The sequence below is a fragment of the Somniosus microcephalus genome, chromosome 3 (genome assembly GCF_052327205.1).
Source record: "Somniosus microcephalus isolate GS21.2 chromosome 3, FLI_Smic_1.0, whole genome shotgun sequence".
NCBI classification, from domain to species: Eukaryota; Metazoa; Chordata; class Chondrichthyes; order Squaliformes; family Somniosidae; genus Somniosus; species Somniosus microcephalus.
The window spans coordinates 367760075-367776871 of record NC_140989.1 but is presented as its reverse complement, the minus strand read 5'-3'; the positions used below and the strand labels follow the sequence as shown (position 1 = coordinate 367776871).

The 16797-nt window shown below is 46.5% G+C and overlaps 1 protein-coding gene and 1 long non-coding RNA gene across 2 annotated transcripts in view; one reads left to right on the top strand and one right to left on the bottom strand.

The window, feature by feature from the left end:
* Positions 1–539: 539 nt before the first annotated feature.
* LOC147122414 (uncharacterized) lies at positions 540–15439 on the bottom strand. The gene is made up of 3 exons (XR_015077743.1): positions 14795–15439; positions 11390–11468; positions 540–1438 (listed from the first exon to the last, which is right to left on the bottom strand). It is a non-coding gene; the product is annotated as an uncharacterized LOC147122414 (long non-coding RNA).
* The window catches only part of msh4 (mutS homolog 4), a 99492-nt gene continuing 90668 nt past the window's right edge, over positions 7974–16797 (top strand). Inside the window, exons 1-2 of the mRNA XM_085983551.1 lie at positions 7974–8306; positions 13070–13261. Coding sequence (XP_085839677.1) covers positions 8051–8306; positions 13070–13261 — 448 coding nt within the window. The 5' untranslated portion in view covers positions 7974–8050. The remainder of the gene's footprint in view (positions 8307–13069; positions 13262–16797) is intronic.

Genomic DNA, 16797 nt, shown 5'->3' with positions numbered 1-16797 from the left:
ATTTTTAAAAAAATTATTTTTTTCAAAAAATTGATTAATTGTTTAAAACATTTTTAAAAACTTATTTATAGTTAATATAATCAGTGGGATGTTTTTTAAAATGTTATTTAAAGTTAAAGTAGTGTTTTGGCAGCCCATACTTTTCATGAGTTTGACAGTTCTTACTGTCAAACTCATGAATGAGTTTCCCCTCCCCTGATTGGCTGCACCGTGCTCACCTGATCCCAGCCGGCACATCGCACTAACTACGCCGCTGGATCAGGTTAGCACAGCGCGCCGACATCTGAACCGGGCCAGTGACAGGAAATGCAAGCAGGCCCGGGCTTCAGATGTCGGCGCACCGGGTGAGTGCACATCGGGGGCTTGCACGCGCGGCAAGCCCCCAATCCTAATTTCAGGGCCATTATCTTCTTGAATGGCAGGACAATCTGTAACCTCATGGCCCGGCATATTGTAAGATTTTGGATCACAGGTCACACACACATTACCCAAAGGGTCTGAGGAGTTCTAAGGCTTTTTATTAAGGAGCGGCAGTTTAAGTTAAGTACAACATGCAATCAAGATAGACATAGCAGTCATGTGACTGTGACAAGCCGTTGGTATCAGTCTCGATCGGACAGACGGCTGGCGTGCGCAAACAGCTCTCCCCTTCACTTCACCGTCTGTGCTAAAAGTTCTTTTGATATCTCCTCTTCTCTCTCTTTTTGGTGTGGAGATGCCGGAGTTGGACTGGGGTGGACAAATGTAAGAAGTCACACAATACCAGGTTATAGTCCAACAGCTTTATTTGAAATCACAAGCTTTCGGAGCGCTGCTCCTTCTTCAGGTGAAGTGGAGAAATGCATAAAGACACAGCTTATATAGTCAGAGAATCATGTCAGATGTTTACAGGTAACCTTTCCAACTGCCATTTATCACACCTAGGCAGAGAGATAATCACAGCAGTCAAAGGTGTGAATGGTGTCCAAACAGGTCAGTCAGGGAAACATTACATCAAAGAACAATGAGGTGGGGTCACAAGGGGTCAAATATTGCAGATGCTGGGGTCTGTATGAAAAACAAAAAAACAGACAAAAAACATTTTTTTTGGCTGGAAATCACAGCAGGTCCGGCCGCATCTGTGTAGAGAGAACAAGCCAATGTCGACTCGAGTCTGGATGACCCTGCATCAGGTGGGGTTACATGTAGCGTGACATGAACCCAAGATCTCGGTTGAGGCCGTCCTCATGAGTGCGGAACTTGGCTATCAGTTTCTGCTCGACGATTTTGCGTTGTCGTGTGTCTCGAAGGCCACCTTGGAGAATGCTTACCCGAAGATCGGAGGCTGAATGTCCTTGACTGCTGAAGTGTTCCCCGACTGGGAGGGAACACTCCTGCCTGGTGATTGTTGCGCGGTGTCCGTTCATCCGTGCCATGGTGTGGAGATGCCGGAGTTGGACTGGGGTGGACAAATGTAAGAAGTCACACAACACCAGGTTATAGTCCAACAGCTTTATTTGAAATCACAAGCTTTCGGAGCGCTGCTCCTTCTTCAGGTGAAGTGGAGAAATGCATAAAGACACAGCTTATATAGTCAGAGAATCATGTCAGATGTTTACAGGTAACCTTTCCAACTGCCATTTATCGCACCTTGGGGGTGGGCCGAGGGTAGATTATCAAAGTGAACAACCTTTCTAGCACACAAACAGCAGACAGTTAGTTTGGGAACAAGGTCACTGCCACGGTGCAGAATGTTAGAACATCCGCAGGGAACCAAGAACATCAGCAAATTCTAAGCGTCCATCCAGTTATTCTAACACCGGTCTGAAGAGACTGTCTCAAGTTATTTCTTCCAATTCACAATTTCTTACAACTCCCCACCTTGAGAAGGAAATATCCTTATTGACTTCTCACAATCCTCTTTTGACTAATCTAGCTAATTCTAAGTTATCGGCCCGCTGATACCATTCATGCCCAGAGATGCTGGCTGGCATTATAAGCTACTTCCCACCACTCACAGTCCCCTAATTTACTTATTGCTTTCTCAACTTGGGCATTAGTTAGTAGGGAGACTCAGAAATGAAGATTTCCCCGTTTCTTACAGTCCATTCTTTTGAGGGGGAGGAGCAACCTCCGACCCTTCACACAGGTTCAGTTCACTGTTCCGGTGTTCCAATTCTGCCCCGCCTGGGGTCTCCTCTGTTTCTTCTATCTTTCCTGATCTTACCCCACCTGGGGTCTCCTCTATGTTGCTTCGGATCTTCTCTTTTGGTGTGCTCAATTAACTTGTTAGTGATGGTTAGTCATAGGCATGAGTACACAATTGGCTTGTGTATCAAAGTCTTACTACATGGGTTACATATATCAAATACACTATCATTATAAGTTGGAGAGCTATCAGACCATGTGAAATAATACGACCGTAAGGGTGTGCTGATATATAAACCCCAATATCCCACCAGTGTGAGTCGTCCCCTATACTATCAATTTCAATATCTATTCTCGAGTTGTCTTGCACCAAAACATGTTGGTTGATTGTTGCGGGTAGATGTGGTGTGAAGCAGAAACTGGGGCTATTAATGGAACAGGTCCTGTTAGACCCGTAAAGCATGGTCGTTGCGGTAGTAGTGACACAGGAGGCATCACCAAACCACCTCATACTGGATTCGTTAAGTACAACACGCAATCAAGATAGACATACGACCGTGACAAGCAGCTGGTATCGGTCCCGATTGGACAGACGGCTGGCGTGCGTGAACAGCTCTTCCCTTCCCTTCACCGTCTGTGCTAAAAGCTCTCTAGATATCTCTCTTACTCTCTTTTTAGGCCTAGCGTAGATTATCAAAGATACAGTCAACATCCTTTCTAGCACACAAACAGCAGACAACTAGTCTGGAAACAAGATCACCGCCACGGTGCAGAATGTTAGAACATCCGCAGGGAACCAAGAACATCAGCAAGTTCTAAGTGTCTATCCAATTATTCTAACACCAGTCTGAAGAGACTTTTTTGTCTCAAGTTATTTCTTCTAATTCATGATTTCTTACAATATCCCTCACTCGACCATTACCATCAACATAGGAACAGGAGGAAGCCATTCAGCCCCTCGAGCCTGCTCTGCCATTCAGTGAGATCATGGTTGATCCATGATCTAACTCCATATACCCGCCTTTGACCTTATCCCTTAATACCATTGGTTAACAGAAAGCTATCAATCTCCGATTTAAAATTAACAATTGATCTAGCGTCAATTGCCGTTTGCGGAAGAGAGTTCCAAACTTCTACCACCCTTTGTGTGTAGAAGTGTTTCCTAATTTCACTCCTGAAAGGTCTGGCTCTAATTTTTAGACGATGCCCCTTAGTCCTAGAATCCCCAACCAGCGGAAATAGTTTGTCATCTTCAGCTGCTTCATCAATGACCCCCCCTCCATCATTAGTCCCACTGCCCCCGCTCTTTCCCCATAGCCCTGCAAATTTTCCCCATTCCAATCAAGCCAGGGGACCAATATGGAGTGTAGAAGAACATGCCCGAAGCAGCACCAGACGTTCCTAAAAATGAGGTGTCAACCTGGTGAAGCTACAACGCAGGACTACATACAACAACGGCAACTTGTACTTATATAGTGCCTTTAACGTAGTAAAACGTCCGAAGGCGCTGCACAGGAGTATTAAAGGACAAAAATTTTGACACCGAGCCACATAAGGAGAAATTAGAGCAGGTGACCAAAAGCTTGGTCAAAGAGGTAGGTTTTAAGGAGCGTATAAAATTCTAACAAGACTAGACAGACTAGATGCAGGAAGGATGTTCCCGATGGTGGGGGAGTCCAGAACCAGGGGTCACAGTCTAAGGGTAAGGGGTAAGCCATTTAGGGCTGAGATGAGGAATTTCTTCACCCAGAGAGTGGTGAACCTGTGGAATTCTCTACCACAGAAGACAGTGGAGGCCAATTAATTAAATATATTCAAGAAGGAGTTAGATATATTTCTTAAGGCTAAAGGGATCAAGGGATATGGGGAGAAAGCAGGGACAGGGTACTGAATTTGGATGATCAGCCATGATCGCATTGAATGGCGGAGCAGGCTCGAGGGGCCGAATGGCCTACTCCTGCTCCTATCTTCTATGTTTCTATGTCTTAAAGGAGGAAAGAGTGGTAGCGAGGCGGAGAGGTGTAGGGAGGGAATTCCAGAGCTTAGGGCCCAGGCAGCTGAAGGCACAGCCGCCAATGGTGGAGCGATTATAATCAGGGATGCTCAAGATGCCAGAATTAGAGGAGCGCAGATATCTCGGGGGTTGTGGGGCTGGAGGAGATTACAGAGATAGGGAGGGGGCAAGGCCATGGAGGGATTTGAAAACAAGGATGAGAATTTTGAAATCGAGGCGTTGCTTAACCGGGAGCCAATGTAGGTCAGCGAGCACAGAGTTGATGGGTGAACGGGACTTGGTGCGAGTCAGGACACGGGGCAGCAGAGTTTTGGATGACCTCAAGTTTACGTAGGGTGGAATGTGGGAGGCCAGCCAGGAGTGCGTTGGAATAGTCAAGTCTAGAGGTAACAAAGGCATGGATGAGGTTTTCAGCAGCGGATGAGCTGAGGCAAGGGAGGAGACGGGTGATGTTACGGAGGTGGAAATAGGCGGTCTTTGTTATGCTGCGGATATGTGGTCAGAAGCTCATTTCAGGGTCAAATATGACACCCAGGTTGCGAACAGTGTGGTTCAGCCTCAGACAGATGTTAGGGAGAGGAATGCTAAACAGCAGCAACAGCATGCTCTAGACAGAACTAAGCGATCCCACAACCAACAGATTAGATCAAAGCTCTGCAGTCCTGCCACAACCAGTCATGAATGGTGGTGGACAAACAACTAACGGGAGGAGGAGGCTCCATGAATGTCCCCATCCTCAATGATGCCATTCGCAACCATCCTCAGCCAGAAGTGCCGAGTGGATGATCCATATCGGCTTCCTCCCACGGTCCACCATCACAGTAGCCAGTCTTTAGCCATTTCGATTCACTCCACGTGATATCAAGAAACGGCTGAGCACACTGGATACGGCAAAGGCTATGGGCCCCGACAACATTCCGGCTAAGGTGCTGAAGACTTGTGGTCCAGAACTAGCCGCATCTCTAGCCAAGCTGTTCCAGTGCAGCTACAACACTGGCATCTATCCGACAATGTGGAAAACTGCCCAGGTATGTCCTGTCCACAAAAAGCAGGACAAATCCAATCCAGCCAATTACCGCCCCATCAGTCTACTCTCAAACATCAGCAAAGTGATGGAAGGTGTCATCGACAGTGCTATCAAGCGGCACTTACTCACCAATAACCTGCTCAACAATGCTCAGTTTAGGTTACGCCAGGACCAGTCAGCTCCAGACCTCATTACAGCCTTGGTCCAAACATGGACAAAGGAGCTGACTTCCAGAGGTGAGGTGAGAGTGACTGCCCTTGACATCAAGGCAGCATTTGACCGAGTGTGGCATCAAGGAGCCCGAGTAAAACTGAAGTCAATGGAAATCAAGGGGAAAACTCTCCACTGGCTGGAGTCATACCTAGCACAAAAGAAGATGGGTGTGTATACCGCTGCAGGAGTTCCTCAGGGCAGTGTCCTTGGCCCAACCATCTTCAGATGCTTCACCAACGACCTTCCCTCCATCATAAGGTCAAAGGATATTTACTGATGATTGCGCAGTATTCAGTTCCATTCGCAACTCCTCAGATAGTGAAGTAGTCCATGTCTGCATGCAGCAAGACCTGGATGACATTAAGGCTTGGGCTGATAAGTGGTAAGTAACATTTGCACCACACAAGTGCCAGGCAATGACCATCTCCAACAAGAGAGAGTCTAACTACCGCCCCTTGACATTCAATGACATTACCATTGCCGAATATCCCACCATCAACATCCAAGGGGGTTTCCATTGACCAGGAACTTAACTGGACCAGCCACATAAATAATAATGGGTACAAGAGCAAGTCAGAGGCTGGGTATTCTGCAACGTGTGTCTCACCTCCTGAATCTCCAAAGCCTTTCCAACATCTACAAGACACAAGTTAGAAGTGTGATGGAATATTCTCTACTTGCCTGGATGAGTGCAGCTCCAACAACACTCAAGAAGCTCGACACCATCCAGGACAAAGCAGCACACTTGATTGGCACCCCATCCACCACCTTAAACATTCACTCCCTCCACCACCGGCGTACCGTGGCTGCAGTGTGTACCATCTACAAGATGCACTGCAGCAACTCGCCAAGGCTTCTTCGACAGCACCTCCCAAACCCGTGACCTCTTCCACCTAGAAGGACAAGGGCAGCAGGTGCATGGGAACACCACCAAGTTCCCCTCAAAGCCTCACACATTTCTGATTTGGAAATAAATTGGCCGTTCATTTATCTTTGCTGGGTCAAAATTCTGGAACGCCCTCCCTAACAGCACTGTGGGAGTAACATAGAAGATAGGAGCAGGAGTAGGCCATTCGGCCTCTCGAGCCTGCTCTGCCATTCAACGAGATCATGGCTGATCATCCAAATTCAGTACCCTGTCCCTGCCTTCTCCCCATATCCCTTGATCCCTTTAGCCTTGAGAAATATATCTAACTCCTTCTTGAATATATTTAATGAATTGGCCTCAACTGCCTCAAGTACCTTCACCATATGGACTGCAGCAGTTCAAGAAGGCGGCTCACCACCACCTTCTTGAGGGCAATTAGGGATGGGCAATAAATGCCGGCCTTGCCAGCGACGCCCAGATCCTGTGAACAAATAAAAAAGGACAGGCTCGAGGGGCCGAATCTAACTCGTGTTCCTATATAATTGAAGTTGAACCTGATGTATATTTCATTGTCATGAGTTGCACTCACGTGTCACTATACATAGATCCCACAAGTGCAAACTATTTAAATTCTTTCATCTTGCCCAAATGCGGAAATTGCAGGGGAGTGAGACTAACTGGATTGCTCTTCAATAGAGCTGGCGCGGACTCGGTGGGCCGAATGGCCTCCTTCGGTGCTGTAAATTTACATATATGTTATTACAGAGAATGTACAGCACAGAAACAGACCATTCGGCCCAACTGGTCCATGCTGGTGTTTATGCTCCACACGAGCCTCCCCCCACCCCTCTTCATCTCACCCCATCAACATAACCTATTTCTTTCTCCATGTACTTATCTAGCTTCCCCTGAAATGCATCTATGCTATTTGCCTCAACCGCTCCCTGTGGTAGCGAGTTCTATGTTCGTAAGAGCACTAAATCAGCCAAATTGCGCACAGCAAGCTCCCGCAAACAGCAGGGTGATAATGACCGGATAATCTGTTTTTTAGTGATGTTGATTGAGGGATAAATATTGGCCTGGGGCACCGGGGGAGAACTCCCCTGCTCTTCTTCGAAATCCCACTCCAGGGACTTGAACACTCCAGTGCAGTGCTGAGGGAGTGCTGCACTGTCTTTCGGGTGAGACGTTAAACCGAGGTCCCATCTGCTGTCTCAGGTGGATGTAAAAGATCACATGGCCACTATTTCAAAGAACAGAAGGAGTTCTCCCCGGTGTCCTGAGCCAATACTTATCCCTCAGCCAACATAGCAAAAACAGATTATCTGGTCATTATCACATTGCTGTTTGTGGGAGCTTGCTGTGATGCAAATTGGCTGCTGCGTTTCCCACATTACAACAGCGACTACACTCCAAAAAGTACTTCATTGGCTGTAAAGTGCTTTGGGACGTCCGGTGGTCCTGAGAGTCGCTGTAGAAATGCAAGCCTTTCTTTCTTCTTTCTTTCTAGTCCACCTGAGAGAGCCAGATGGAGAAAATTACTCAATAACTTTTGTGAATCCCACTATAGTTGTCAATGGTCAATGACCCAAGCGAGCGACATGTGGGCCAGCTGCAGCGCGCATGCGCCAGGCGGGCGGCCGGGCGAGCACGTGTGCGGCGCCGCGCCTGCGCAGTTGCAGGCCGGGCCGCCGATCACGTGGGCGCCGCGCCGCGCCTGCGCAGTTGCCGGCCAGACCGGGCGGGCGAGGGAAAGCCCGGCGCCATTTTGTGTGGCTTGGCGCGCTGCTGCTTTCGCGCGATGCTGAAGAATCCGGAGTCCGGCACCCTCACCCCTCAGCCCGCCGCCCGGCCTCCGCGCTACGCCTTCGGGCTGCTGGAAACACCCTGCCCCCCAGCAGCAGCTGGAGGAGGAGGCCGGAGCTCCAGCTCTTCCACCGGGCGGCCCGCCTCGGTCTCGGGCACGGAGCCGGCCTGTTCCCACACGGCCAGCGGCTTCACCCCCAGCGGAGGCGGCGGCGGTGGCGGCGGCAGCAGCAACAACGGCTTCACCAGAGGTGTGAGCGAGAGAGAGAGAGGCGACTCCCCCAAGCGAAGACAGTCCGACGCGCGCGCTCCAGCCATTGACACGTGCGCGCTCCCGCGGCAGGCACTTGCGTGCCCCCCGCTTGCTCTTGGCACTCGCCATCCCAGCCCAACCCTAGAGTGCCATTGGCGCCTCGATTTTAAAATTCTCATCCTTTTTTTCAAATCCCTCCATGGCCTCCTCGCCTCCCTATCTCTGTAACCTCCTCCAGTCCCTACAAACCTCCGAGATCTCTGCGCTCCTCCAATTCTGGCCTCTTGCGCATCCTCGATTTTAATCGTTCCGCCAATTGGCACCCGTGCCTTCAGCTGCCTGGGCCCTAAGCTCTGGTATTCCCTCCCTAAACCTCCCCACCTCTCTATCTTCCTTTAAGACGCTCCTTAAGACCAAACTTTTGGCCGGCCACATGTCCTAATGTGGCTCGGTGTCAAATTCTGCCTGATAACATTCCTGTCAAGGGCCTTGGGACCTTTTAGTAAGGTGCTATATAAATACAATTCTGGCAACTTGTAAGAACATAGGAACAGGAGGAGGCCATTCAACCCCTCAAACCTGTTCCGTCATTTGAACAATAAGGGAGTGAAGGGTTATGGGGAGAGTGCAGGGAAATGCAGCTGAGCCCAAGATCAGATCAGCCATGATCTCATTAAATGGCGGAGCAGGCTCGAGGGGCCAAATGGCCTACTCCTGCTCCTATTTCTTATGTTGATGAGATCATGGCTGATCTGCGACCTAACTCCATATACCCGCCTTTGGCCCATATCCCTTAATACCTTTGGTTAACAAAAAGCTATCAATCTCTGATTTTAAAATTAACAATTGATCTAGTGTCAATTGCTGTTTGCGGAAGAGAGTTCCAAACTTCTACCACCCTTTGTGTGTAGAAGTGTTTCCTAATTTCACTCCTGAAAGGTCTGGCTCTAATTTTTAGACGATGCCCCCTCGTCCTAGAATACCCAACCAGCGGAAATAGTTTCTCTCTATCTATCTACCCTATCTGTTCCCCTTAATATCCTGAAAACTTCGATCAGATCACCCCTTAACCTTCTAAGTTCTAGGGAATACAGCACTAATTTGTAATCTCTCCTCGTAACTTAACCCTTGAAGTCCGGGTGTTCTGGTAAACCTACTGATGGGCCTTCAATAACCACAAAACTAGAAGTTATAGACTTAAACAAGTTGGCTTTTAATCACTAAGATCAGAGCTAACATCTCAACACGCCGACTGGTTCACAAGAATGAGTCATACAGATCCTGGGATCTTTATGTAAGAGAAGTCAGGGGCGGAGCCAAGAGCCAAGACCTGGAACCTCCCAGGTTAGTCGGGAAAGAGGAAGTGAAACTATACACAGTGGGGGAGGGTAATATACATGAGTGCAAAACGAATACAGGATCAAGACAAACAGATTTCATTACACCTACGCTGCACTCCCTCCAAGGCCAATATATCCTTCCTAAGGTGTGGTGCCCAGAACTGCTCACAGTGCTCCAGGTGTGGTCTAACCAGGGTTTTGTACAGCTGCAGCATAACTTCTACCCCCTTGTATTCTAGTCCTCTAGATATAAAGGCCAGCATTCCATTAGCCTTTTTGATTATTTTCTGTACCCATTCATGACATTTTATTGACCTATGTACCCGGACCCCCAAGTCTCTTTGGACCGCCACTGTTTTTAGCTTTTCATCATTTAGAAAGATACCCAGTTCTATCCTTTTTAGGTCCAAAGTGGATGACCTCACAATTGCTTACATTGAAATCCATTTGCCACAGTTCTGCCCATTCACTTAATCTGTCGATATCCCCGTTGTAATTTTATACTTTCATCTACATTGCCTACAATGCCGTCTATCTTTGTGTCATCAGCAAATTTGGATATATGACTTCTTCCACTCCCTTCACTCCACCACGGGCAGCCGTGCCTTCTGCTGTCTAGGCCCTAACCTCTGGAATTCCCTTCCTAAACCTCGCTGCTTCTCTACATTTCTCATAGAGAATCATAGAATCATACGGCACAGAATCAGGTCATTCGGCCCGCAGTGCCTGTGCCGGCCCTTTGAAAGAGCTGCCCAATTAGTCCCACTCCCCAGCTTTTTCCCCATAACCCTTCAAAGTAGTCCTCTTCAAGTACATGTCCAATTGCCTTTAGAAACGTTGCTGTGGAATCGGATTCACCACACTTTCAGCTAATGCTTGCCAGATCTTAACAACTCTTTGTGTGAAAAAATTTCTCATTTCCCTTGTAGTTCTTTTGCCAATTATTTTAAATCTGACTTCTGGTTACTGACCTGCTTACCAGAGGAAATAGCATCTCCCTACTTGTTCTGTTAAAACCCCTCATAATTTTAAATACCTCTATTAAATCTCCCTTAACCTTCTCTGCTCTTAGAGAACAACCCCAGCTTCTCCAATCTCTACACATAACTGAAGTCCCTCATCCCTGGTACCATTCTGGTAAATCTCTGCACCCTCTCCAAAGCCTTGACGTTCTTCCTAAAGTGTGGTGTCCAGAATTGGACACGATACTCCTGCTGAAGCCTAACCAGAGATTTTTTAAAGGTTTAGCATGACTTCCTTGTTTTTGTATTCAATGCCCCTATTTACAAAGCCAAGTATCCCATACGTGTTTTTAACCTCCTTTAAGATGGTCCTTAAAACCAAGCCTGTGGTTCAGTGTCAAATTTGATCTGATAACGCTCCTGTGAAGCGCCTTGGGACATTTCACTACATTAAAGTCGCTATATAAATGCAAGTTGTTGTTAGTGGATCTTTTATTCATCAGACTGGAGGATATAAATCATCACTGTTTGCCACACCCCCAAGTTTGGTGTTATCGGCAAATTTAGAAACTGTACTCTGTATTCCAATATCCAGGTCATTTATATATATCGAAAAAGGCAGTGGCCCCAGCACTGACCCTTGGGGAACACCACTGTCTACCCTCCAGTCTGAAAAACAGCCATTTACCACAACTCACTGTTTTCTGTCCTTAAGCCAATTCCTTATCCAAGCTGCCACTGACCCACCTATTCCATGAGCCTCAATTTTGTTAACCAACCTTCTATGTGATAGTTTGTCAAACGCCTTCCGAAAATCCATGTAGACAACATCCATTGCATTCCCTTCATCAATCCTCCCTGTTTCATCAAAAAATTCAATTAGATTAGTCAAATACGATCTGCCTTTTACAAATCTGTTGGCTCTTAATTAGCTTAAACCTCCCCAAGTGCCCGTTAATTTTTTCCTTGATTATTGTTTCTAAAACTTTACCCACCACTGATGTTAAACTGACCGGCCTGTAGTTACTAGGATTGTCCTTACACCCTTTCTTGAAGGGTGTAAGGACATATAGGGAAGATTGGAAAATTATGGCAAGCCTTTCCGCTATCTCCTCCCCCAATTCCCTTAGCAACCTGGGATGCAAGCCATCTGGACCAGGTGACTTATCCACTCTAAGCATACCCAGCCTTTCTAGTACATCCTGTCTGTCAATTTTCACCCCTTCCATTGCTTCTACCTTTTCCACTTCTACTGATATTTTGTCAGCATCCACTTCCTTAGTAAACACCGATGCAAAGTACTCATTGAGTATTCTAGCCTTGCCCTGCGCCTCTAAACATATATCACCTTCTTTGTCCCTAATAGGCCCCACCCCGCCTCTTACTGTTTACATGCCGGTAGAAGATTTTTGGGTTCCTTTTTATGTTAACCACCATTCTACTCTCATATTCTCTCTTTACCAATCTTATTTTCAGTGGCAGATGGAATTTAATACAGAGAAGTGTGAGGTGATTTTTGAATATTAAGGAAATCAAATGGGGATAGTGCAGGAAAGTGGAGATGAGGTAGAAGATCAGCCATGATCTTATTGAGTAGCGGAACAGGCTCGAAGGGCCAAATGAATGACCTACTCCTGCTCCTATTTCTTATGTGATGCATTTTGGCAGAAGGGATAGGGAGAGGCAATATAGACTTAATGGCACAGTTGTAAAGAGTGCAGGGACAGAGGGACCTAGGGGTTCATGTGCATAGATATTTGAAGGTGGCAGGACATATTGAGAGACTAGTTAGCAAAGCATATGGGATCTTGGGCTTCATAAATAGAGGTGTTGAGTACAAAAGTAGAGAAGTTATGCTGAACCTTTATAAAGCTCTGGTTAGGCCACAACTGGAGTATTGCGTCCAGTTCTGGTCCCCACACTTTAGGAAGGATGTGAAGGTCCTCGAGAGGGTGCAGAGGAGATTTACCAGAATGGTTCCGGGGATGGGGGAATCTTAGCTACAAGGACAGGTTGGAGAAGCTGGGGTTGTTCTCCTTGGAGCAAAGGAGGTTGAGGGGAGATTTCATAGAGGTGTACAAGTTTATGGCGGGTTTGGATAAGGTAGACGGGGAAAGGCTGTTCCCTCTAGTTGATGGTACAAGGTCTAGGAGACACAGATTGAAGGTTTTGGGCAAGAGATACAGGGGGGATGTGAGGAAGAACTTTTTTACGCAGTGAGTGGCGAGGACCTGGAACTCGCTGCTGACGAGGGTGGTGGAAGCGGAGATGATCAATCATTTCAAAAGGAAATTGGAGGGAAATAAACTTGCAGGGCTACGGGGACAGAGCAGGGGAATGGGACTGACTGGATTGCTCTACAGAGAGCCGGCACTGACTCGATGGGCCGAATGGCCTCCTTCTATGCCATAATGACTCTTTGACTCATCATAATCCACCTTGGTTTTTTGTTTTGGCAGATTCATACTTTGGTGATAAGAGCTCAAATGCAGGGAACAGAAGCCTGTTTACCGTTGCCTCGGCCCAGAGCAGTTCTTCGCTGAAGGGTTTAGACGATACCAGAATCGGGAAGACGCCCGTGTCCACCACCAGCAGCAGTCGCAATACCAGACCCGCCTGCAAACTTCGGACTCCCCAAACTGGACTTTCAGGTTCACGGATATGATCTTATTTTTAATCTTCTATCACGGAGAAATTCACGTATTCATTTTAGGTCCCAGTAGTTCATAAACTTACTTGCCTGTTTCTAAATTTGTATTGTTATCAAAGCAAAAATGTACAGTAGATGATAAAGACTTATTAGGTGGCTAAATAGGGGTTTTGATATTACGGCACAGAAGCAGGCCATTCGGCCTAACTGGTCCAGGCCGGTATTTATGCTCCACATGAGCCTCCTCCCACCTTATTTCATTTCACCCTATCACCATATTCTTCTATTCCTTTCTCCCTCAAATACTTATCTAGCTTCCCCTTAAATGCATCTCTGCTATTCCTTTCACCCACTCCCTGTGGTCGCGAGTTCCACATTCTAACCACTCTCTGGGTAAAGAAGTTTCTCCCGAATTCCTTATTGGATTCATTGGTGACTATCTTATATTTTTGGCCTTAGTTTTGGATTCCTCCACAAGTGTAAACATCTTCTCTACACCTTGTAGATGGGGAGAAATTGTTTCCACTGGCAGGGGAGTTTGTAGCCAGAAGATAATTGGCAAAAGAACCAGGGGGAAGATGAGAATTTTTTTTTTTACACAGCGAGTTGTTGTGATCTGGAATGCGCTGCCCGAAAGGGTGGTGGGAGCAGATTCAATTGTAACTTTCAAAAGGGAATTGGAGAAATACGTGAAAAGGAAAAACATTACAGGACTATGGGGAGAGAGCATGGGAGTGGGACTAATTGGAGAACTCTTTCAAAGAGCCAGCACAGGGACGATGGGCCGAATGTCCTCCCCTGTGTTGCAAGATTCAATTATTTAGATTACATACAGTCTTTCATGTCTTGAATTCGGATTTGAATCCAGTCCAGACTACCTCTGAGGGAAATATGAGCCACAGAGATTATTTTGAAAGTGCACCTTGCTGGACCTGGTTGCTAACTACGAATTATAGTATTATATGCAATATTGCAGAAACATGGCACGAACTTTTGGATAGATATAATTACAAAAGCATTGAGGGGGCTTCATTTCCTCTGTGCACCATTTTTAGTACAATTAATGTGACACCTTCGGTAACCTGCTTAGTTTAAGTTGGCTGTTCAAGTAGCACAAGCAGTAATTCGATGGGAACACATGAATCTGTGAGCTAAAAGTAGCATCCAGTGTAACTTAAACCCCCATGTTACGCGAAGCCTAATATTTGAAGGGTAGTCGTCAGCTGTTTGGTATCTTTGTGTCAGCTGTAGCTCAGTCGGTAGCACTCTCGCCTCTGAGTCAGAAGTTTGTGGGTTCAAAACTTATGTAAGATGTGCGGAAATCGCCCCTCGCCCCCTCAAACAGTTTCCAAAGTTCAGACCCGTCGAACAGACAACACAAAACCCAAAGAATCTGTGAAAGCTTTTACTTAAACATCAGCAAGAGATTACAAGTAATCCGATAGTCCTGTAACGTATAATAATTCCCAATTATACCTAAATATACACAGAGCTATCCCTTTACTTTAAGCTCAAGCAAAATAAAACCACATACGTGCTAACACCAACGAGTGGTCAATTCGACTGTGACTAGACGTATGATTTCTGGCAACTGACCAGGTGCCCCTCCCGACTGCAGCCCCGAGTGTCTTGAAACAGCACCTGTTATACCCCCAAATTTGGCAACCCTCCCACTGCGTACGTGTCCCTAACTATACGGCATAATGGTCGTCAGTTGTTTCTCAGACCCTCATCACTAGTCCGTTAGGCATCCAATGGCCTTCAAGATTACATTCCAAAGTCTGAAGATGTTTCCACCGTTCAATAGTCTGTTCCCACAGGAACTCTCAAAGCATGTTTTTCTTATCTTGGTGAAAGGCAGCTGGCAGCCTTTCACAGCTTGCAGCCTTAACAGTTCGTTTAACAAAGTTCTGTTCTTGCCCAAGGTCGTCTTTATCTGTGAACAGTTTCTTTCGTACAAGTTCCCTCAGGAGCCTCTCAACTTCCCAAAGCATGCTGGTATGCCAAAATGTGGTCAAGTTTGTTTTCAGTTTTGGTCAAGTTACAGCAATATTTACAGCAAATGGCTTATTCTTACACTTACTCCAGAGACTTAAGCACATAATCTAGGCTGACACTCCCAGTGCAGTACTGAGGGAGTGCCGCACTGTCGCAGGTGCTGTCTTTCGGATGAGACGTTAAACCGAGGCCCTGTCTGCTCTCTCAGCTGAACGTAAAAAATCCCAAGGCACAAATCGAAGAAGAGCAGGGGAGTTCTCCCCGGTGTCCTGGGCCAATATTGGTCCCTCAACTGACATCAGTAAAACAGATGATCTGGTCATTATCACATTGCTGTTTGTGGGATCTTGCTGTGCGCAAATTGGCTGCCATATTTCCTACATTACAACTAGGGTTGCAAAATACCGGGAATTTTTAAAAGAGGAAACTTTCCATGGGAATTTTTGGGAATTTGGAGAATTTTATGGGAATTTTGAGTTTTTTTGCACACTGATGGTTTTTGTCTCTGACCCTTATATTATCTTTGTCATCAAAATAGACATACTGTTCCATACAAATAAAAACAGGCTTTCAAAACTTTATTTAGGTTATAATTTTGAACTTTATTGAACCCCCACAAAAAAGACCCATCTAAAATAAAATAAAAAGAGCGTCAGCTTATTTAGCCTGTAATTTGTCCTTATTTTGTCCCTTTGAGTCTTCTACTCATGGGTCTTCCGAGTCTTCTACTCATCATTGCTCCTCCTGATTCTCTGACTCTGACGTGTCCATTTCCTCCTCTGTGTCACTGTCTAACTGTGTGGCGGACACTTCTGTATCTGGCTCAATAAGTTGTAGGTTCGCCCGGATAGCCACCAGTTTCTCCACTCTCTTGTTAGTCAGCCTGCTGCGCACCTTTGTATGCATATTCCCAAAAAGTGACCAGTTTCGTTCAGAGGCCGCTGATGAAGGTGGGATTCAGAGTATCACCGATGCAATGGGTGACAGGGCCTCAGATGCACAAAGTCCCTTCCACCAGGTATGTGCACTGATACGCTTGCATGATTCCCATATCCCGTCCCCATTCCAAAGACCTTGCTTGGTAGAGAACTTTGCCAGACTTCCCAGAACTTTGTCCACGTCCAGATTGAGGTGGCGTGAGAGGGTAGAAATCACACTGTAAGCGCTGTTGATCTGTTCTCCAGAAAGTATTGGTCTCCTAACATGCTTTGGGTCCAGCATGTATGCTGCAGCATGAATTGGCTTGACACAAAATTCTTGATGCGTCTGTATGAATTGAACAATTGCCTTCTCCTCTGCTTTGAGCAGCAGGGATGTGGGTAGGGCAATGCTGATTTGTTCTTTTAAATCCGCAAAAAGCCTGAGAACATCTGACAAGACAGCGTCATCTCCTTCAATCTGAACAATTGCAGATGCTACTGGTGAGAGTAGTTTAAGGCTGCTAACCACTCTCTCCCAAAACACATCATCCAGCAGTATTTTCTTGATGATGGTTTCCATATCCCCAGACTGGGATATTGCCATTTCTTGCAGCGACTC